We start from the raw sequence: 24,257 nt of genomic DNA on the forward strand, positions 1-24,257 counted from the left end.
GATTCGGTTTATATATACTGGTGGGGACTTAGCGTGTGTTTACACTTGTAGTTTAGGTTTGTTTGGTTTATTTGGTCCGGACCAAAAAGGAAAATTAGGGTGCTTTCACACCTGTAGATCGATTGCTTTGTTCCGAAACAGGAGTTAAAATTATTACAGTGTTGCTGTGTTACAGTGGACCAAATGTGTTAATTCAAGTCTCGCGCGAGTAAACTGTCCTCTCATTGGTCAAAGTTCCACGTTTTTTTCTGGGATTCCACTCAGCTGTCATCTGTCAGAATGGAACAACACCTTTACAATACCTTTTTGGGTATCATTATATTAATTTATAATTTTGAGCAGGAGTCCAGGATTCGTCAGGAAAACATTTTTAAAACATACCTACTACAAACAGAGCAATTGACAGCATTATAAAATGAAATAGCGTGCTTTGATTTTGAATGGCGCAGACAGACACAGGTTCATTTTAAGTGGTATTAGCAAAACAACAAAGCTACTGCTGTTCATGGAACTGTAATTACCCATTATACAGTGTGATAAAGCCTGTTTCATTGGTACACTGGATCAGATTGCTTTCTCACTACAACCGAACCGTTCCAGTGTTCGTTTGAAAGCGTACCGAGACCACCTCTTCAAGGAGGTCTCGGTACGCTTCTTTGGTCCACTTTTGGTGCCCACTCGAGTGCGATTGCTACATTCACACCTGCCCAAACGAACCGCACCAAGAGGGAAAACGAACTCTAGTGCGATTCAGCCGAACTAAATGCGGCAGGTGTGAAAACACCGTTATACATTTGGTCACACTGGTATTTTTGACAGCGAACCTAAAGATACCGAACCTAAAGGCATAGTAATACATTCACAACCTGACTGGTCGGGTTGAATGACATATATTTCATGACGGAACTCACCGAACACTTACAACAAAAAGAAAAGGCGCGTTCGACTTAAAGCGGCGCTGCGTGTGTATTACATCAAAGTACTCATTCACTGATGGCTTTAAGTCGAGCATACGCAATGCCGTCTGCTGGACTAAGCGCACTTGTTGCATGCATATAATTTTATTTTCACCACCTGCGAACTCACAAAGAGCTCATAAAAGGCACTTTACCTCCTTGTTGCTCCACGTTTGCCCTCTGCTCATTTTGTTTTGAATACACTGCTTGTTCCCTTTGTGAAATCACGTTGCATAGCATCACATCTTGTCATTTCCTGTTTTTGGATCGTTTAGAAGTATTTGGTCCCTGTTGCGTTCATATATCATTCGAACCGCACCAGAATTCGTTTGGAAGTGGACCGTGACCCATCTTTTTAGCGGTCTCGGCCCGCTTGATTGGTGCGCACCAGGGTTCGTATGGCAGTGTTTACACTTACTCAAACGAACCGCACAGAGCAATTGCACCAGGGGGGTGTTCCAGAAAGCAGGTTATGTGACATACCCAGGTATGTTTAAGGGTAAGTAAGCGGATAACCTTAACCTTCGGTGGTCCTAAAACGAAGGAAACTTTCAGGGTGTGTAAGTAGCCATAGCAACCTGCTCCGTAGGTTATAACTGTGTCTGAAACTGCTCCCTCTACTCCAGTGGGCGTGACAGATTGCGCACTATATTATATATAGCTACAATAACGTTATATATATATATATATATATAGCAGATATGTATTTTTATGATACAAATACATTATAGAAAATGCAGATCCATGATGTGTCAGATAATAAAATATAATAAACATATATAATATAAAATAAACATTACCTTGTCATAATAGTGTTTTATAATTTATACAGAGAACTATTATAAATGCCAACAGAATAAATATAATAAACATATTAGAATAATATAATATTACCTTATATTTTACTTATATTAGTGCTTTATAATTTACATATCATACAACTGTATATATATATAGTTGTATGATAATATGTTCTAATATGTTTATTATATTTATTCTGTTGGCATTTATAATAGTTCTCTGTATAAATTATAAAACACTATTATGACAAGGTAATGTTTATTTTATATTATATATGTTTATTATATTTTATTATCTGACACATCATGGATCTGCATTTTCTATAATGTATTTTTATCATAAAAATACATATCCGATACAACTTATTATATAATTAGCATCAAACAAACAATATAATTCTTATTCTCTATAGGATTAAAGATTAAACGAAAAAAAAGATTGCACAACCACCAATTAGGTGGTGATATGCGCTAAGTATGTAAATGACCTTTTGGACGATAGAAGAAGAAAGAAGCAGTATGGCATACTCTGAGTTGAATGAACATACTCGCGGACACATTTTTGGAACCAAGGTTTGGGTTAATCAACTGAGAGTTCAGGGTTTAGCAGATGGTAAGTTAACATTGCTTTCTGGAATACACCCCAGGGTTCGTTTCAATCAAACCAAACAGGACAAGTGTGAACACACCCAATACACACACGTTCATGGGGACTCGTGTCACGGTGGGGACCCATGGGTACAAACTTATAAATCATACAGAAAGAGTTTTTTTTAAAAGTTAAGATGCAGAAAGTTTTCTGTGACAGATAGGTTTAGGGTTGGTGTAGGGCTATATAATATATGGTTTGTACAGTATAAAAACTATTACGCCAGCAGAGAGTCCCTTCAAGGATAGCTGACTAGACTGTGTATGTGTGTGTGAATTGAGATCTGGTGTCAGAGGGGAACTGACTGTCTTCTTGATGCTCTCTAATCTTGATCACTCAGTGACATATGGAGAGGCTGTCCTGTGTGAGATTGACATGAAAGACCTGACCTTCACAGCCAGCTTCACAGCCACCAGAGAAGTCTAATGCCGTTAACAAAAGCTGCATTGACGGTGACCCTCTGAAATAGGTGTTTGTTTGTGTCCTCAGCTGTATTAAATTTCATCATCTGTCCATCTTTCTTTTTATGGGGAGTGACATTTACCTATGTCTGTCTGTATACTTGAAATGGATTACAGAAATACAAGTGTTAGCACAGTTTGTGCATAACTAAAACGTTTTGTCATTTTCAAGGAAGCCTTGATTTTACCTGTGACAGCTTGACTGCGGTTGACAAATCTGGACAATTCTGCTAGGAAAATGGAAAATCCTCCTGTCTGTGTACAGGAAATAGTCTGCTGCTTCTCTGTTTGATATTTACTCTATATTCTATTCTGTAAGTGCTGGCTAAAAAGCCTCATCGTGTTGAGGGAGAGGGGCTGATCTCTGTTCAATCACCTCTGCTCTCCGCTCTCCTCCGGCAACAGCAGGGATAGTTTACACAGTGGGTAAAACAGATGGCTGAGTGAATTATCTAAAAAAAAAAAAAATGACTCCGTTTGCGAGGTGGTCAAGAGGTTAGGAAAGTTAGATGTCAGTCCAACCATATTGCCTCAATCCCCTAACACACACAGAAGGCTCTTATCTCTTACCACTGAGTGTGTGTTTGTATATGTGACTCGTGGCCTTCAGGCTAATGTTTCAGCGATATCATGACACCAGTGAGAAATGCTTAAGCTCCTCACATAAACTACTGCTCATTTATATTCTCATTTCTTCTGCATCTACTTTTAGGTACTCTTGAGTCTCATGCAAACAGTGGTTCAACCATCGTGGTACTCTTATGAAAGCACCATAGACTGGCACAGAAGATAAGAAAATGTTGAATAAAGTCGTTTTTTTTTTTTCTTTGTGCACAAAAGTATTCTTTCGTAAAATTTCGGCTGAACCACTGATATCACATGGACTATTTTAATGATGTCCTTACTACTTTTCTGGGCCTTAAACGTGTCAGTTGCGTTGCTGTCTATGCAGGGTCAGAAAGTTCTTGGATTTCATCAAAAATATCTTAATATTAAGACTTTGTAATGACATCAGGAGAAGTAATTAATGACCATTTTTTTTTTTTTTTTTTTTTTTTGGATAAGCAAAGTGACAAAGACTTTTACATTGTTACATTATGTGCTTACTACACATTAATTTTCATTGTGCATTCTGGTGTTAGGCACATAAGATTGTTTGAATTGGGTCAGACTTTCTAAACGTCATCAAATTGACTGTCCGTGATTAAGTAGAACAGACTGTACTTAGTGCATGCGAAGATCAAATAATACATGCATATACAAACAGATTTGCAAGCAGAATTGCAGAAGACTGCATAGTAATTCCCCAAGGGAAGATTAATTAGCAAATACTGAGTAGTCTGCATCATTAATGATGACTGTTACACAGACTGTGTGCATTAAGATAACGGATTGTTCTTCATTAAATGCCTGCCTTGAGCAGTGATGCTAAGCATAGATGATATAGAGCCGGCCAGTGCCTGTGCCTTTCAGGTAAGCTTCTTATTTAGAGGTGATTACAACAATATTTCCTGAAATTGTGAGGATATTGTGCTTGTGGAGTCACTATGAAGGAAATTGAAATCCACCTGGATTTAATCTTTTGCTGAGCTGTAATGACAACCGTCATTTATTATTTAGCTGCACTACGATTCTTTTAAGCAGACGTATTCTCATGGCAAACTAATCTTATTTTACAATATGATGATCTGTGACAAATAGCCTTGTCATGTATTCCCTGTCTTCTGACTCACACTCACTGTATCCTGACCTCACATAATGCCATGCGTTCATTATGCAAATCTCAATTCAAGCACTGCCTTTTCCTTCTGAGGATTTTCATTTGTTTATCTTTCCTTCACTGCCAGAAAGCCTCTTTTTTCTCTTGTTTTTATGTATTAATATGGGCTATATTCCACTCTGAATTCTTATCTTTAGTTTTAACATTTTGATATTAAGTGTAGTTCATCACATCTTATTCCAAAGACATTTAACTATGACATTTTCCAGCTTAAGTCCTTATGTTTTGAACATCATAGAGCATGATGTTAAACCATCTTTATCTGTGTGTTCACACAAGTAACATGTTATGGAACAAACTCTATCTCTTATTTACCTCGTTTTATCTCATCCCTTTCTAAGAATGACCTTTTGTCATTTCAGTTGGCGGGACAAATTTTCAACACTGTATCGCTAGTGACATCTGGTGGCACCAACAAACAGTACAATGACTAGACGCTCGTAAGTAAAGCGATTTTTGCTGTTTGTTCTACTAATTTGATAAGCGGAAGCAACACAGTTCTTAATCTTTTTCCATAAACTTTCTTTATGTTCAGTACACTTTATGTAACTTCATTTTAAAACTTCTTCCATTTGTGTTGGTGCTGTGAATCGTTTTTGATGGCATTACCCTGGTGAAAAAAACAGCATATGCTGGTAGGTATGTTTTGATGCTGGAATGCTGTTTAGGTAGGTTTTGATGCTGGTTTAAGCTGGTCCTTTGCTGGTTTTTGCTGGTCATGTTTCTGGTCAAGGACCAGCATGAACCAGCAAAGGACCAGCATAAACCAGCTAAGGACCAACATAAACCAGCAAAGGACCAGCTTAAACCAGCATCAAAACCTACCTAACCAGCATCCCAGCATCAAAACATATGTCTTATGAATTTATGTGATTACCATTGTGCTGAAGAAGGGAGCTTATGCTAATTAATTACAGTTGCAATCGAAATTATTCAACCCCCTTGACCTGCAAGACATTTTGCTGCAGAGAACAAAATTTTGTGAAAACAATTCAACAAAGCCATCAGTACACTAGTAGAGAAAGTTTATTCATACACATTTGAGTAATTTTGAGAACGTAAGTTGATGACTAATCAAAGAAAATGAAATTGGCTCTAAACATTCATGTTCAAAATTATTCAACCCCCAAAAGTAAAATCTGGTGCAGAATCTTTTATTCCTTAAAACCACCAATAAACGCTGTTTGGAAGTGCTTAGAAGCTTCTGTCACCTTTCTACTGCAATCTTGGTCCATTCCTCCCCTGAAAAAGCTTTCAGATCACTGATAATCTTTGGTTTTCACATTGCCACTGCTTTTTTCAAATTCAACCAAATATTTTCAATGAGAATTAAATCTGGAGACTGAACAGGCCACTCAAGAACATTTTATGACTGATCCCTGAACCAAGCGTAAGTAGATTTGGATGTATACTTTGGGATGGCTGTCCTGCAAGAAAGTCCACTGATCATCAGCTTCAGTCTTTGCATCAAAGGCATCACAATTCTTGCCAAAATGGCCTGATACTTCAAAGAATCCAGGATGTCCTTCATACAGTCATGTTTTCCACTTCCTGCTAAAGTAAAACAACCCCATAACATGACTGATCCACCTCAATGTTTGACAGTGGAGATGGTGTTCTTCTGCTAATAAGTTTTGCCTTTTTTGCACCAGACATACTGCTGATCCACAGGTCTAAAACGTTCCAGATTGGTCACATCACTCCATAAATCATTCTTCCAGAACTCCACAGGTCTATCCAGATGAATTTTAGGATGTTTAAGTCTGTCTTTTTATTCTTCTTGGGCAAGAGTGGTATTCTGCAAGATGCCTCAACATGAATGCCATACTTGTCTTGTGTTCATCTTATACTCTGCACTGAAATGTTTTTCCTCCTTTTGTTGGGTCATATTGCAAGTCTTTGGCTGTACATTGCAGGTTTTTCTCAGTTGCTCTGATCAAACATTTTATGATATTGTGCTTTTTTTGTTCAACTCCCTCAAAGGTTTTCTGGTACAACACACTTCAAACTAAGGAATAAGGCTGCCAGATGCGTCTCTAGGAACTTTTTATGTCTTGGAATTCTTAATGTAGCCTTAGACTTTCTAATAAAATAAGACAATTTCTTCTCTATAGTTTTTGTGAGAGCTCTTTTGACTAATGTGTCATATTAGCGACTCAACTTCAGCACATGCATGGGCTAACCGTATGTATGTCACACCCCAAGCTAATTCTGTTTTTTAATAAAGTTTATAAAGGCTTAATTGTGTTTTAAGACAATTTTGTTCCCTACCATAAAAAATAAGTGACTTAAAATGGCAATGTTGAACAGGGGTTGAATAATTATGACACAGGTGTGATATTAAAAAATCCTATAACTCAAAAACATTACATTCTATATTGACATTATAACTTTTAATATGCCATTAACGTGTTGTAGATGCAATTTTTATAAAGTCCTGAATCTTCAGAAAAGCTTGTATTTGTAAAGTACTATCGTCTCTGGGGGGTTGAATAATTTTGATTGCAACTGTAGATACTGCATAAGAAATTGGACAAATAAATAAATCTAAAAGTAACGTCTGATGAATCTGAACAGTGGCTAAATGTTTAAATGGCTTTAGTACATTGTTTAAATTGACCTAATTTAACTATGTTGGCATCTTGACAATAAGTGGATTAATTCTAAATGAAAAACATGAACCTATGTGTAAAATATTTTCTATTCCAATTAAGTTGTGTAATGACTAAATAACAATGGTGCTTTAAAATATACACTGAGACCCAAATGTCTGATGCCGTTTTAAAAATATAGGATTCACATTTACTTTAAAACTCAAAATAAATCCATTTTAGGATTTTAAAAGCACAGAAATGTTATGACAAAATAAAACTGGGCACTTAGATTTCTAAATGTGACTTTGCGTAGACAGTGTGTGTGTGTGTAGATATAGATATAGCTCGGAATAAAATATGACAGTTTGCTTTTGTTTGTTTGTATTTGGGTTGTTGCTTAACTTTTATCGAAACGTCTGCATAAAAAATTACTTGACAAAGAAAGTACCAAAATGAAGTACATTGCAAGTGATTAGAAACACAGTGGTAAAAAAAATGCACAAACAAATATCGATAAAGACAATAACAGACCCACTCACAAGTTCCTTTTGTGACACAAGACACATTTCTTTCAGTCATCGGAGTAAAAAATACACATGAACCAACACAAAGTCAAATACAAACATCATGTTACTCTTTGTTGTTGCATGTTCAGTTTCATTGTGCAAATCTTCAGTTTCCGAGTGCATCGTTGTCATTCAGAGAGTCGATGTAATCCATCAAAATCCATCACATCAAGGAAAAAAAACATAATAACAACAATAATAATAATAATAAAAGACTTCAGAGTTCTGATACAACATTAGACAATTAATCCTAACAAATGCATTTAATAATAAATAAAAACCTCTACATAAAGTATCATTGGTGAGATGTTTTTAGTAGCACTTAATATAAGCAAATTAGGTTTATGTGGCAGATATTTATTCTTTTTATATTTGAAGTTAAGCAGCTTGGGGTACTTTTAAATTCTGAAAAAATAAAAAATGCTGCATGCTTATTTTATAAGCAACCGAGAAAGTGTCTGTTTATGTTTTACAATATGCCATCCTAAATCAGTGCAAGAATAATTTTCAGTGTAATCTCAAAGTGAAGTGCTTTTCAGGTAAGTATTTTTCAACCTGTTATACAGTTGCAAAAAGTTGATTTTGTAAACCTGCTCCCTCTTCATCTCTCACTTGCATCTCTATGTGAGCTCATACCTTGAAGCCTCTCTGTCCTGCTCAGTCCTGAGCTACAGTATTTTGGCACATTTTAAAATGTTAAAAATATTTAAAATGTATGAAAATCAAACACAAGAATCACAAGTCATACATGCTTTAGATGGTATCATAATGTGGACTAGAACTGTGTAATGTTGCGTTGCAGGACAAAACTTGGTCTAATGGCACATAGTTCACTACTGTACATGGTTCAGATGTATATTTCCATCAGTGAAGTGAGTTTAAAGTGCAATTTAAAGAGATTTAAGAGTTTGAGAGTTGAATATTTAAATGGATAGTTTTTTTTCTGTTTTTCTGTAATATCTCTTTTTAACTGTGCTGACTAATGCAAAACTCTTCAAAGGCACAGTTTATATTTAATTGTCTGTTTTTTATGTATAACTGAGCAGCATTTGAATCCACCATCTTAATATTTTATAACATCTTAACATTTTATAACATCTGCACAGTTATATTACTCTCTTTCTGTTTCATATTTATATTAAGTGCTTTTTTCTATATAATCTATGGCTTCTTCCTTACAAAAATGCTGTAAATTTCCATTCAAATGATAGAAATAATATCAAATTATACGCATAAATAATCTACTGTCAAATTAAGATTATGTTGGCTTTTGGTAGGTTCTGGTTATGTATCTCATATGCTTTGATTTCACCTCTGACCTTTGGTCGTTCATTGTGATGGAAGCTTTCAGTCCTCGTGTTTGGGTCAGTGGACTCCAAGTTTCAGACTGGTGGGCCAATGAGAATATATCACAAATGCATGTTAGGAATGATGTATAGTCGGTGGAATGGGGCACAGTGAAAAGTGATGGTGTTGACCTTATACACACACACACGCACACAGACGCGTACATGCACACTTTGAGGTGAGGTGTCGTGTATTTGTAGACTGAGGTCATAATTTGGCGTGCGGGTTGGAGATGATTTCAGCGGGGAGGTCTTTGATTGGCAGGTCTCTGACATCTCCCCCTCCCACATCTGTGCTCTCACAGCTGCTCTGAGGAGACTCAGGAGGCGGCTTGTAGAGCATGGCAGCCAGGAAAAAGAATGTAGTGCCTAAAACCTGAGAAGAAAGGGAGAAATTGAATAAGTGGAAACAAAATTGAACAAATTTATCCTGAAGTTCATTAAAGGGGACATTAGATGCCCATTTTTCACAAGTTTAGGGTCTTCATGAAATGTCTTCAACATTTTACCTTAATGGTTTTGTAAAACAACACACTTTTTACCTTGTCGAAAACAGCTCCGTTTACCGCAACCTGTTTCAGGGCATGTTTTTTTCAATGATAATGAGCTGCTGCTCACCCAGCCCCTCTCTAAAAACACTTATGTTTACTTTTACATCCAACTACAAAACACCTGCGTTGCTTACGCGACACTGTTGTCGGCGGACAGCATACAACTGGCTGAGGGCGAAAATATGCTAATATGGGACATCAGCAGTAATGGGCGGGGCCTGAGCAATATGACATCATTCTGCTTGTAAAATCAAAACGGCTTGATAACTGAGACTGTTTAGGTGTTTCTGGGATAAAAAAAAAAACGAGTGAATGGATTTTATATGCAAGCACATTTATATGCAAACACCATATAAAAGTGAATTTTGTATTTGAAAAAAAAGTTAATGTAGTTCATGTGAACACGATCTTAAAGTGAATTATGTATTACAAGTGAGGTCACATTAAAATTCTTACATTACAAATTTAATTTAAATCTGAAATATAATATTTGTGTCAGTAACAACATTTATCATGTTACAAAATATTTCAATTTCAAATAAATACTGTTTTATTTGAACTTACTGTTCATCAATGAGTCCTGAAAGAAATGTGTATCATGATGTGTACAAAAATATTAAGCAGTACAATTGTTTTCAACATTATTGATAAGAAATGTTTCTTATATCAGCATATTAGAATGATTTCTGAAGGATCATGTGGCACTATGATAAATTTTAAGGTTTATAATGTTCAAAAATCCAAGCAAAAAGCAATATTATCGAAAATAACATTTTAAATTATTCTTTTTGGTCACTACTATTAAAAATGGCAACGAATCAAATATTAAGACATAATGACGTTAAATTTTTCAAACTGTTATGCTGACATAATTTGTAACGGAAACACTTTAATAAAATACCAAAATGGAAGCATTTTCACTAATAGTTTCAGACCTTTGGTCCCTATCTGATGTATTATACTTTAGCTTTTATAAAATATTTGAAACTGACTTGTCAACATACCACTGGAGGCCATTTAGTGCTGCAAAATAAAGGCCTCCTGTGGTAAACTGAGAAGTTAGTTTCAAGAGTTTCATACAAGCTAAACTGTATTAAATGTGAAATGAGTCAGCATTGGTTTCTCTGGGTACATTTTTGCATAATTTTCAGATATTCTCAAGTGTGTTTTTCTCTACCTTGTAGATGATGCCTGCGATGAGCGAGTACTGGCTCATGGCTGAGTTGTGGTACAGGTAACAGGAGCCGTATTCCCCACACTGCTCCTCCCACAGCAGACAGGAGATGTCAATCACAGAGCCGAACGCTATGGGGCCTGGGATCCCACCGAGAGTCCTTACTACAATCCACTGGATTCCAAGTCCAAATGATCTCTGACTGTCAGGAACACACCTGCAGGAGAAGACAGACAATGACATTAGCCTACAATGACAAACATCTGTATTATAAGGTAAGCCATAAGCGATCCAACTATCTATGTTTGTAATGAAATACTGTCTTAATACTTTTTTTTTTTAAGAAATAGAAAGTGAAAGAGTAGGCATTATTCCAAGGAACAATTCTGATTTGAAAGAGTAGTATGCTACATTGTCACATGACCTTATTACATATTATTTTGCATTTTTTAAAGGCACAATATGTAAGATTTTTTGATTTAAAAAATCCAAAAACCATTAGAACAATGTTATATATTTTGCTGACATGTGTACTTACATTATCCCAGATGTTTCGAACAAAGTTTAAATCCAGAGAAATTAGCAATTTTAACTAGAGTTACTTGGCCATGTCATTGCATTGCCTGCCAATGGTGGCATAAACCCTCAATTTTCCAGATTTATTTTGTAGAAAACATGGAAATATGTTATGCATTTTATTAGACAGGTGACGAATGCACAGAGTAGCTTTATAAAAGAACTTTTAACACAGTCAAATGTATCTAGTATGATAAAACATCACTGCTTTTCTACATATGCATGACCGGAAGGAGCAGAAGCGGTCGACTGTGGCATAATAAAAGCTACGGTGCTTTCGAGCCGTGTATTGCGCTTGACCTTCATTAGCAATCGCTTTAGTGTCCTCGTTTCACTTCCACAACTTTTTTTTAGCCCCACCCTGCTTAATACTAGTGACGTTAATAAATCTTTAATACATTAGTTCATCTATTGTCATAATTTCTACCCAAGTCTCGATGGACATCGGCCGTAGGGATGAGGACAACGTGATTCCACACTCAATCACGGCGTCATCAAACTACGCCTTTGTTTCATTGTTTGTTTTGAATATGCGCCCTCTATTGGCGAAAACTTACATTTTTTTTTTCCTTTAAGACTTTTTATGTTTTTTTATGATTTCCAAGACTGGATTTATTTGAACCATAATACAGTAAAAACAGTAAAATCATTAAATATGGTTAACTGTTTAATGTCAGCAAAGCTGCATTTTCAGCTATTAGTCTTCAATGTCAGATGATCCATCAGAAATCATTGCAGTATGCTGATTTGGTGGTCAAGAAACATTTCTTTTTATTATCAGTGTGAAAAATGCTGCTGAATTACTGCTGCTGTTGGTTATTGCTTGCAAAGCAAGTACAGGAACTTGCTACTGGCAATACATACGCAGATACGGTGCTGTGAGCATTTAAGACATACTGCTGCTGCACAAGTAACATATATAATTACCAATAGCAGATCTAGCAGACAGGTGGAGCTGGGGATGTGGAGGGTTTCAGAGGATGCTCTAGCAAATGCTAACCAGACATGTAAATGTAAAGCAGCAAGCCTATTGGCTGTGTATGAACCAATTTAGAGTAGTTTAATGCTATGTGATAATATCGTCAGTTTGCGTTAATGAACCATCAGCCTGTGCCATCTACAGTGTAGACTTTCTTGACAGAACTTGGCATTTATTTGAAATAGAAATATTTTGTAACATTATAAAGGTCTTTACTTGTAAATTTTGATCAATGTGTCCTTGCCGAATAAAAAGTACTAATTTCTTTAAAAAGAAAAAAAAAAATACTGATCCCAAACTTTTGAACCATAGTGTACAGTGCAGAGTATGTGAGCGGAGCACAGAGTGGAATGGTGTGATTTTGAACGGAGCGAGGAGCTAATTTTTTAAAAGCCGGAGCGTCGTGGTTTTCACTCACTCCAAGAGCACTCCACTACCGCTCCATCACGAGTACAATTCATCCCAACAGCCCGTAATATAACTGCATATTTAGCAAGAACTCACATGCTAAACATAGTCATCTAGCTTGATATGGATCACTGAGATCAGAAAGAATGTCATGATTATATTGACAGCAATACACATGAGTGGGAGGTTTAGGAGGATAGTTTTCGAGGATTTTTTTTGCTCCTTCTAGATACTGAATATTTTCGGATGAAAGCATGATATAAACAGGTACAACACTTATTTACACATGCAGTTGCTATCTCAATAATGGATTCAATCAAATGTAATCTTACAGCGCTGCTTCATCTGTATCCGATTTCGAATGAGCCGAAATCTGTAGGAAATGCAGTGATCCGTAGATAAAATGACTGGCAAAAATGAACTATTATTTTCATACTTTACAAACAAAATTTGCACTGAAAAAAGCAGATGATACTTTTTAATGCTGACAACCACGTAATAGGCTTGATAGGAATGTGGTAGGAATAGTTTGCACCCTAGTGGTCCAATAAGCCACAAAACTTCTCTCCTAGTCATTTATTTTATTGTAATATATGTTATGTGATATTTCAAAACATAATACTTTAGCCGTAAATTTCCTCGGAGCGGAGCTGGAGCGGAGTGATTATTGAATGCTTGGAGTGCGGAGGGGAAATTGTTGCCGCTCCACTCCGCTCACATACTCTGGTACAGTTTATGCAGTGGTCATACCTGAGTGTGGCAGTAAGTGCAGGGATGCTGCAGAGGAAAGTGAAGAAGATGATGACGAAAAGGAAGGTGAGGAAGGCTGGCATGTGATTGCAGGACGACACACACCTCCCTTCTTCAGCAAAACCATGTTCTCCCCATGATATATTCCCTACCACACAGCTACAGCCAGAGAACACCTATGAATGCATAAACACAAGCACACCGATAAGGACCAATTCATAACCAAGAATAAGTTATAGATTTATAGAGACCTCTTATAAAAGTAAACCTTTGCACTGCACTAAAACAACGCATAATCAAAAATTTATGCAGCTTATTTGTAATACTTCTGTTTGCTATTATGTTTCAAAATGTACAATTTGTATTCATAGTACAAACTCACAAATATTGATACCAAAAGATACTAAAAGAAAATTCTGTCATGAATAACTTACCCTCAAACAAACCCGTGTGTCCTTCGTTCGTCTTCAGAACACAAATTAAGATATTTTGGATGAAATCTGAAAGCTTTCTGCCCCTGCATAGACGGCAATGGAACCCCCACATTCAAAAACAAAAACGTCTCTATTGGTTGTGGTACTCTCGTGAACGCACGCGGAACATTGACACAGAAGAGATGAAATTGTCGAATAAAGTCTTTGTGCAAAAAAAGTATTCTCGTAGCTTCATAAAACTAAGGTTGAACGACTGATGTCACATGGACTATTTTACTGATGTCCTTACTACCTTACTACATGGTGTTCGTGCTGCTGTCTATGCAGGGCCCGAAAGCTCGCAGATTTCATCAAAAATATCTTAATTTGTGTTCTGAAGATGAACGAATGTCTTAAGGGTTTGAAACGACATGAGGGTGAGTAATTAATGACAGAATTGTATTAATTTTTAGGTGACCTATCCCTTTAACTGACTGATCGTGTTGTTAAAAAAGTGCATGTGACGCTGAGAAAGTGTAGAACATGGGGTCTGTGTACCTGTCTGCCTCTGGGGCTGTAAGTGTGGTTGAGGGAGCTACAGCCGGCATGGCAGGGAGAGAAATACATCACTCCATTCGCACCACACACAGGGTTAAACAACTCCTTAACACAGTGACAGCCAGTGTTACAGCTTGCGGTCAGGTTGCCCAGATCTGAAAAGCTGAGAGGGAGAGAGAAGAATTTTAGTTTTAAATTTCATTTCACCTCAACCAATCAGTCAGTCAATGTCCTTGTTCCTACTCTGGGTATTAATGTAAACCATTAGCTGTGCGATAAAACAAGCATGCAACACGTCAGACATGATTGTAAAAAAATCAATACCTAAAGATGACTAAAAAGTTCATTTGAATTCATTGTTTAAATTAATATCAAATCATCTGGATTTCTAACATTTTTTGTTAAAATATTAATGTGACATTTCTGGACATGACTCAGCAAGTCAGTAATAATATATTATCTGTCAAGCCTCTTTATCTGTATTGATAAAACCTGCACTGAGTAAATCATGACAAAGCTTGGTCAAAAAGTAGCCCATTCAGGTCTTAAAAGGTACATAAACATAAAACAGATGTTTATTCAATTAATATTCAATTAATATATTTGTCCCCCTTTACTTTATAGGACAATGACATTTTTACATTAAATAATAAATGTGTTAAATTAGCATTAAGTAGTTAAACCTACTCGTTTATTGTAAATAAATAATCTAAAACTGATTTCATGCAGATTTTGACCTCTTGCTCTGACAATAAACTTAATGGCCTTCTATATGAGTATAGCTTGCAGTTTATATGCTTAAAGTGAACATAACAGGGGTAAATGAGCTGAACGCACAGCATTATCTCTGTGTGGGAACTCATTAGTTATTCTGGGCCAACACACCAAGACCACTGAGGAGACTAAGAACTGAGGAAAGGCACAAAGTAAAAAAACAGCCTCAGCATATTTTCCGAGTGAACCACTGCATCATAAATGATTCAAAGTGGCCATTGTTAATATTATTTCAAGGCTTCACTTTCTGTCCTTTTATCTTTCAAATAGATGTACTTCATGTACTTCCTCTTTTACACATACACGTTGTGCTGATGGTGTTTCAAGTGAGGAACTGAAACCATCCCTAGAGAGCTAAATAGATAAGCACATCTTACTTACACCTTATGATCAACAATTATATTTCTTCCTATCCTTATAAGGTAAGGTATGTGGATAGGATTGGATATGACTGTTGTTGTTGTTTGTATAATATGACCTTCCTGATAAAAGGTAGGGATGAATAACAGATATGAGTAACAGTAATAAATTCAAAGGGTTTCATACCTGTTGTTATGGATCTCTGTTTGCAGGTAGGAGGCGCTGTAGTGGTTGTGTGTAAAGTTGTTGTAGTATGGAGAGGTTACTCCTGCCATGGGCACATTAGGACAGTGTATCAAAAAGATGAAGATAGCCATCAGGCTGACCAGTGCACACAGCATGCAGAAACGGATGATCCCGCGGCAGCGAAGGTTCAGCTTCTTTACAATGAAGCCGCCCAGGAAGGTGCCTCCGCCACCAGCTGGTACTACCATATACCCTGGTATGAGAAGATGGAGTTAAAAACAACTCAGTTTAGTTGTTTCTTACACTACCAGTCAAAAGTTATTGAACAATATTATTTGTAATTATTTTAAAGAAGTCTCTTCTGCTCACCAAGCCTGCATTTATTTGATCCAAAGTACAGCAAAATCTGTGATATTTTGTAATATTTTTACTATTTAAAATAAAATATTTTTAAAAATGTAATTTATTTCTGTGATTTCAAAGCTGAATTTTTAGCATTATTACTCGTCACATGATCCTTCAGAAATCATTCTAATATTCTGATTTGCTGCTCAAAAACATTTATTATTATTATAATTATGTTAAAAAACAGCTGAGTAGAATTTTTTCAGGTTTCGTTGATGAATAGAAAGTTCATTATAAAGGTCTTTATCATCACTTTTGAATTATTTAAATTATTATTATTATTTTTTTTTTTGAACAGCAGTCAGAATATTAGTATGATTTTTAAAGGATCATGTGACACTGAAGACTGGAGTAATGATGCTGAAAAATCAGCACCAGGTTTGATCCCAGGAATAAATTACATTTTAAAATAAAATCTAATAGAAAGCAGTTATTTTAAATAGTAAAAATATTTCACAACATTTGCTGTGTTTTGGATCAAATAAATGCAGGCTTGGTGAGCAGGGGAGAATTATTTAATAAACAATGAACCAAAAAATCTAAGAGTAATTTGAGCAAGATGTGTGCCAGTTTGTTTTATTGATATGTGATTCTTACCAAACCAGGTTGCTGCCTCTGAAGCACTCAAACTAAACTGAGACTCTAGAAATTTGGGGCCAAACGTGGACATCCCGGCTATGAGCGTGGCCTCCGTGGCACCAGCGAGACACAGAAAGATGAAGGTAGGGTTTTTCAAAAGAAGCAGCATTGATCTATAGAGAAAAAGTAACATCTATTTTAAATTACCTAGTATTTTAAGTTAAAATGTCATATGATGTTCAGTTGACATCTACTCTAACATTTCAGTGATACAGGTAACTGTTTATGGATAACATACAAGCATTGCTTTGTGTTTTTTTCTTTTGTTTTGGTCAAGAGACCCATTTGTGAATAGCAGCAATTGTCTTTCAAAGACCTTTAAAAAACTGAACAGAGGAGAAGAAAAAACTGAAGGTTTTAATGATATCTAGTGGAATCTTACAGCAGGATGAAAACTAGCAAACCAAATGAAAAACGACAACCCAATAACTGGTGCGTGGCAGTTTGTTGGATCTTTAAAAGTAAAGTGTCAGTAAAAAGTGCTAATTTCCTGGATCTTTAAAAATCGTCTAGGGACCGATCACCCATCTGAATTCGCTGAACTTGCCAGACAAGAAAACTAAAACCTCAGCTACTTCCAATAAACCAAGTGTCTAAATATAAACATGGTGGCACAGCACATGATAACAGACTGTGAAATGCAATATACAGTCACACATGTATACTTCTAATACATCTAATACATAGCAGAGCAAACAAACCTTCCCCTCTCCAGTGATGTGTTCATACCTGGGCATGTCCTTTACTGTTTTGCCAAACTGAGGATCAGATGCAGTGACCTGACTGCCATCCTTCAGCTGGTGGGCCTCTGAAACCCGCATGGCCACATACCGCTGAGCGCCTACCAGATACAGAAAGTGACACTGTTATTCACTCTAATCCTATACTGTATTGCAGTCACTTGACTTCTTTTAAATCGCACTTGTGGGTAGCACCTGGGAGCTGCCGTGGGTAACCCAATATAGGCAAAGCGATAACCAGAGCTGCCGCTCCTCCTGCCAGGAAACCAATCCACCAAGCTCCCACCCACAGTGGGTTTTCAGGAGTCAGCTCTGTCCTAAGAGCGAAAGAGAGAAAATTTTTGCTTTAGAAAGTATTGCGGTGACTGAAATTGTGCAAAGTTTGGTTTAAATCAAATGGTCAAGTTTTTGTTTTTTTATGGGCTTATGTCAGATTTCAGTCTGTATTAATCACGGAATCCAGTCGTAAAAATGGAATTTACTGTATTACGCGGAATGTCACGGAATTTGCTCAATTTTGGATGAATAAATCAAAAGTAGGTCAGTACACTTAAATCAAAATGTGATAAGGACTATTGTCTGTGAATACTAAGCAACAAAATACTATTTAAATATGAATCCTGCATGTTCTGCATGTGTGAATGAATGGGGCAGACGCGCGGTTTCGTTTGCAATATACATACTGAAGCATGTGACGTTCATGGTGTTTTCAGCATCTCCCGCCTCAATATATGAGTACATAAACACATGATCTCTAGAACTACGCTGTGAGTCACTTCATGAGCATTTTACTGTTTCTTGTGTGAAAAAACAAAACTACTGTCATATAATTTACAAACAGAAACTTACACAGCAAGGTTTTCACAGCAACCAGTCAAAATAAAAGTTCGGTTTAACTTGAATAAACTGTGACAAAAATATATGACTTAATGTAATGGTGGTAATATTGTGATAATTATTATTAAAATATTTGTAAGGAATATTGTAAGAAAATGTATTTACCAGAAAAATGTACACAACACAGTATTTCTGAAAAAAATAAAATATATGTATATATATATATATATATATATATATATATATATGAATAACAATTAACTATTTAGATATGCTTTCGATTATTAAAATTTAATGAAACCATTAAAATAGAATCCAGAAAAATGAATGGAAAACACATAATTTGGTAAAAAAAAAAGTATTTCATTGGGCCTTAAAAATCTAATTTTTGTTAAACTTTTAATAAATTGCTGTTCAATTATGTATGTGTCATGATTTCAATTAATTAAACAATTTAATTTAACCATTAAAACAGGGTCTAGAAAAATTAAACCAGAAAAAAAAATGGAATCCAGAAAAATTTAACCGGAAAAAATGGAATTTGGGAAAAAAATAAAATGGATTTCATAGGGCCCTATAAATTGAACCCTCAAAATAATTCCGCATTTCTGCTATCGAGTGTCCTATTTATATATTTATATTTTGCAATATTTATATTTTGGATACATACAGGACATTTGTAAGCGGTCAGCAACAGTTATTATGTTTAAATAATTTTAATATTTATATATGTGTATTAGTTTTAGTATAAGTATTTAGTATTAGTTTGTGTATTAGACAAATATGTAATTGGGTTTATAAAAGACAATATCAGTGAAGTTTAGTGTTCAAGAAAATGCTGTGTGATCTATAAATCACTAGCAGTGTAACACTTGTGAAAACCTTTTTTTATGAATAATTAATCTAAAAATGCAAATTTTGTCACTGCTTATATAACACTGTATACTACGTCTGTGATTTATAGATAAACATGACTTCAAAAAATGACTTTTTCATTTTTGCATGAGCTGTTCTTTACATGTATATTAATTATTTTATTTAAAGTTAATTTTTTTATTGATATGCTAAAATGTTTATTTTTGTACTCATTAGCCACTTACGTTTGGTCAATTTCTGTGTAAATGTTGAGAAAAAATCCACCCAGCAAGTATCCAGCCGCAGGTCCTACAATGGCAGCTGTGTAGAAGATCCCTGAGAAAACAGAAGAAAGCAATATCAATATCAAGTCTCCCCTGAGTCATATAAAAGCTGGTCTGTGTTTTTTTTTTTTCGATCAAAAGACACAGTAAGATGCAGTCTGTATTTCCAGTGCCTATGTCTGGAAAGGGGGCAAGCAGGGTAGCGATTGTCCTCAATGGCCTTTGAAAACTGGACGTTGGGGAGAAAGACAATGGAAGGAGGTTTTATTGATGTCTGAGGTGGAAACTAGTGGCTCTTACTGATAACAACAAAAGAAAATGACTAGGTGTGTCAAAGCCTGAGTCAGATAAAATGACAGGGTTCAGTAAGGGCAAATGTCAAATCTTGAGTGTTTTCCTTGTAATGCACAAGACAAATCACTCAAAAATATTTCAGAATATAGAATATAGTCCATTTAATATACAGGGATGCACCAATATTAGGGCCCCAACTGCTTTCATTATTTCTGAATTCTGTTTTAATACTCTAATGCAAAATTAATGTAAAAATTACTAATCAAATTATATATATACATATTTTAATTAACCACTTAATCTCAATCTTTTAGCTATAACTGAATGTTAGACGAAAGCAAAGATCATCTAAATGTAAAAACAGGAGAAAAGCAGGCTAAGCAGAATAAAATATCTAATATCAGCCTAATACTGTACATATTTTCATGTTTTTTATGGTATCATCACACTCACCTATATATACTGGTGCGTAGTTTGATTTGACGTTTTCATCTAGGTAGGTGACCCCAAGGGTGTACAATGGGGTTGCTCCGACTCCATGCAGAAACTGGCCCAGCATAAAGACGTAGCGGTATGCTGAGAGCCCACCTTCCTCGCCGACACACGTCTCGGTGTGATTGGCTGAGCACAGTCCCATGCGCTCTGGTACTCTGACCTGATAGGGTGGTGTGGTGAAATGGGGCAGGGCAAAGACCAGAGAGCCCAGTGCCATGATGAGCACACCCCAGCCCAGCCATCGAGGCTTATGACCAGTACCACCAAAGTAGCTCACGAATGTCAGGCACACACAAGCAGCAATGTCATAGGAGCTCGCAATGAGTCCCGCCTGCAACAGCAACACAAATAACACTTTAATAACGCTGAGGAGTACATAAATTACAATTTGAACACTGTCTATACTATAATGTGTGAGACTAATAGTACCCATAAACCATTGCAATATGCAAGATGGTCGGATTGTGATGCTTTTCTGATTTAATAATCAATTTTATTGCATTATACTTTATACTTGACAGTACATACACTGCTATTCAAACCGCACTGGGGTCAAAAGTCAAAAGTGACAGTACAGACATAATGTTACCAAACAATTCTATTTCAAATAAACGCTGTTCTTTTGAACTTTATATTCAGGAATTAAGGAATCTTTGAAAAAAAAAAGTATCACGTTTTCCAAAAAAAAAATTAAGTAATATTAAACACATATAATAAGAAGAAATGTGCATCAAATCTGCATATTAAAATGATTTTTGAAGGATCATGTGACACTGAAGACTAAAGTAACAGCTGCTGAAAAATATTTAGCTTTGCCTTTACAGGAATAAATTACAGATTAAAACAACAGAAAATGCTATTTTAATTTGTAATAATATTTTTAAATATTACTGGTTTTACTGTATTTTCGATTAAATAAATGCAGCCTTAATGGGCAGAAGAAAAAAAAAAATACTTACCAAACATTTGAACTGTATTATTAAAAAAAATTGTTTAATCTGTTATACTACAAAAATGTGTCGAATGAACAGTGAACAGCAACATTTCTTAGTAAATAATATGAGTAAAACTATAAGTCTTTTGAACATGTAATGTTTCATTTCAGGTTGTGCTGTATGTGTACTGTATGTATGCTGTATGCTGTATAAATTAGATTATTTTGCATAAATATGGTCAAAATAAAACACTAAAAACTAAAATCAATCATTTTAAATGCTATAAGTGAATTTAGGTATCACAACATTATAATGTACCGTAAGAAAAATGGATATTTATGTTTGCTTAAAGAGATAAGTCACCCTCCAAAAAAATAAAATTATGTCGTCATTTATTCATCCTCCACTTCTGTATAAGTTTCTTTCCTCTGCTGAGCACAAAAGAAGGCATTTTTAGAAAATGTTGATAACCAAAAGTTGGTGGTAGCCATTGACCTCCACAGTATTTTTTTTTTTTCTGTATTATGGAAGTCAGTGGCTACCTCCAACTGTTCGGTTACCAAAATATCTTTTATGTTCAGTAGGAAAAATAACCTCATGCAGGTTTGGGGCAATTTAAAGGTGAGTAAATGATGACAGAATGTTCATTTTTGGGTGAACTATGTATTTAAGATTGCATGTGAGTATCGTTAAATTACTAGAAGCTTTAAAGATTAACTTTAAATGAATGTTAGATAATGGCAAAAGTAATCTAAATGTAAAAATAAAGGAACTGCGCATGCACAATTAAATATGCAACATCCAATATCAATCAACCCTAGCAAAAATTAAAACTCTCCTATATATCATGCCCTCTTCACTATACAAAAGACAGGTACAAGATTGACCTGATAGCTGCGCAGGTCAAAACGTCTCTCGATGGAGGTGATGACAGTGTTGATGAAGCCGTTGATGATCATGCCCTGGAGGAAGGAGGCCACACAGAGGAAAAAGAGAACCCAGCGTGGGGTGTTGAAGGTCTGGATACACCGTGGGGTCAGTGCTCCCCATCCACAAAGATTCTCTGAGTCCGTCGGGACAAACTTCACCCCAGTGGGCGGTTCTTTATGATCAAGGCCTGAATTGCCTGTCTTGTGGAGCACAGTGTGGGCATCTCCAGATGGGCTGCCTGGACCAGAGCCTTGGGACTCCACTGGGCTGGGAGTGTCCAGGCTGGGTCCCAATGGACTGTCATGTAGGACCAAAAGCTCTTGCTTGGAGCTAAAGGAAGTGTCATTGTTCAGCAGGTGGGGCATGGCCCCAGTAGGGGGCACTGTGACAGACTTTGTGAAGGGTAAAAAAACAAAACTTTCCCACAGGAAAAGTTTCCACAGAAAAATGTCAGTCTTTGGAAAAGGATCCCTTCACGGGGTTTCTTACAGTTTAAACTGAAGTCATACGGATTTCGGGAAACAAAATTCTGCAAAGAAGATTGGGAAAGAGACAATAAGACTGTCACCAACTTAAGTAAATTCACAGTAAATGATTTAAGTTATTAAACTCCAAAAGCAAGTCTAATTAAGCCCAAATCTATTCTACAATTTCAAGAAAAAAATTTGAATTGTGAGATATGAACACAAACTATAGCAATTTTGACTTTTTTTTTCTCAAAAGCATGAGTTTAAATCATGCAATTCACTTTTTTTCTCAGAATTCTGAGTTAACATCACACATTCATGTTTGACCAATTCGTATGTTATGTTTATGTTTATGAGGTGGCTGATTCGTACGAATTCATACAACCTCACCTGTAAGATTTTGTGCAATTTCTGTGAGGGGTAGGTTTAGGGGTAGGGTTTCTTTTTTTGTAAAGGGCGTTTGACCTTCTTTGCATGCTCACTTTGTAAACAATGGGCCGGTACTTCTTTAGCAATGTAGGATGATTTTGAAGTTGGAGGAGAAAATGAGAAGTTTTTAGACCTACCCTAACTGTCTTGACCCGGATTACACAGAGTACACATGCGCATGGCAGAGCTAGACAAGATGAGCATTTGAGGTTAAAAAGTATATACATTTTTATTTTTAAGAAAATAACCGATCGTTTCGCTAGATAAGACTTATTCCTTGGCTGGGATCGTTTAGAGTCCTTTGAAGCTGCATTTAAATGGCATTTTGGACGTTCAAACTCACAGCCACCATTGGAGTCCACTATATGGAGATAATTCCTGAAATGCTTTCCTCAAAAAAACAAAACATTATTTTGATGATGTAAAATGCTTGCACTTGGTGAGCTTCTGGCACCACCTTTTGGTATTTTTACCGCAACACAACTCCGAAAATAAAATACTGATACGATGACCACAGCTACTGAAAGAGCTTACAGGTGGCGATGGATATAAGCGTAGGCTTAAACCAAATTCTGTACCATAGATTTTACACCACAAGGGGTCTAAACCTCCAGATATCGAGTGAAATCGGCACAGAGAAACTCCTTCAGTGGCTGTGTCAACATGTTTACATTCTGCCGGGATGGCATCTAGCATTTTTTGTCTCTGCCATTAGTAAGCTCTTTCAGTAGCTGTGATCGACTAAAAGCCTCAAAGGCATCAGGGCTCAAGTGGAGAGAACAAAGACATGGGTCTGAAAGTGAAAAAGTGAAAGTGACAACATATTGTCAAGTATGGTGACCCATACTCAAAATTGGTCATCTGGATTTAACCCATCACGAGTACACACCCATACCCACACACACACACCCACACCCACCCAATTGGGGGTTCAGTGCCTAGCTCAAGGGCACTTCAGTCATGGTATTGAAGGTGGAAAGTGTGCTGTTCATTCACAATCCCCACCTTAAACTCCTGCTGGTGCAGTAATCAAACCACGACCTTTGGGTTACAAGCCCGACTCTCT

General features: G+C 36.2%; 1 protein-coding gene across 2 annotated transcripts in view; it reads right to left on the minus strand.

Moving 5' to 3' along the window:
- Positions 1 to 7,585: 7,585 nt before the first annotated feature.
- The window catches only part of slco4a1 (solute carrier organic anion transporter family, member 4A1), a 34,526-nt gene continuing 17,854 nt past the window's right edge, over positions 7,586 to 24,257 (minus strand). For both annotated transcript variants that reach the window (XM_051096121.1, XM_051096122.1), the window contains exons 2-12: positions 22,253 to 22,824; positions 20,389 to 20,761; positions 19,603 to 19,693; positions 17,861 to 17,982; positions 17,655 to 17,766; positions 16,884 to 17,038; positions 15,882 to 16,134; positions 14,562 to 14,724; positions 13,591 to 13,766; positions 10,881 to 11,094; positions 7,586 to 9,528 (exon numbers count right to left, since the gene is read on the minus strand). In XM_051096121.1, the coding sequence (XP_050952078.1) occupies positions 9,361 to 9,528; positions 10,881 to 11,094; positions 13,591 to 13,766; positions 14,562 to 14,724; positions 15,882 to 16,134; positions 16,884 to 17,038; positions 17,655 to 17,766; positions 17,861 to 17,982; positions 19,603 to 19,693; positions 20,389 to 20,761; positions 22,253 to 22,660 (2,235 nt within the window). In that variant the 5' untranslated portion in view covers positions 22,661 to 22,824 and the 3' untranslated portion in view covers positions 7,586 to 9,360. The remainder of the gene's footprint in view (positions 9,529 to 10,880; positions 11,095 to 13,590; positions 13,767 to 14,561; positions 14,725 to 15,881; positions 16,135 to 16,883; positions 17,039 to 17,654; positions 17,767 to 17,860; positions 17,983 to 19,602; positions 19,694 to 20,388; positions 20,762 to 22,252; positions 22,825 to 24,257) is intronic.

This window comes from Labeo rohita, chromosome 23, assembly GCF_022985175.1.
Source record: "Labeo rohita strain BAU-BD-2019 chromosome 23, IGBB_LRoh.1.0, whole genome shotgun sequence".
NCBI lineage: Eukaryota > Metazoa > Chordata > Actinopteri > Cypriniformes > Cyprinidae > Labeo > Labeo rohita.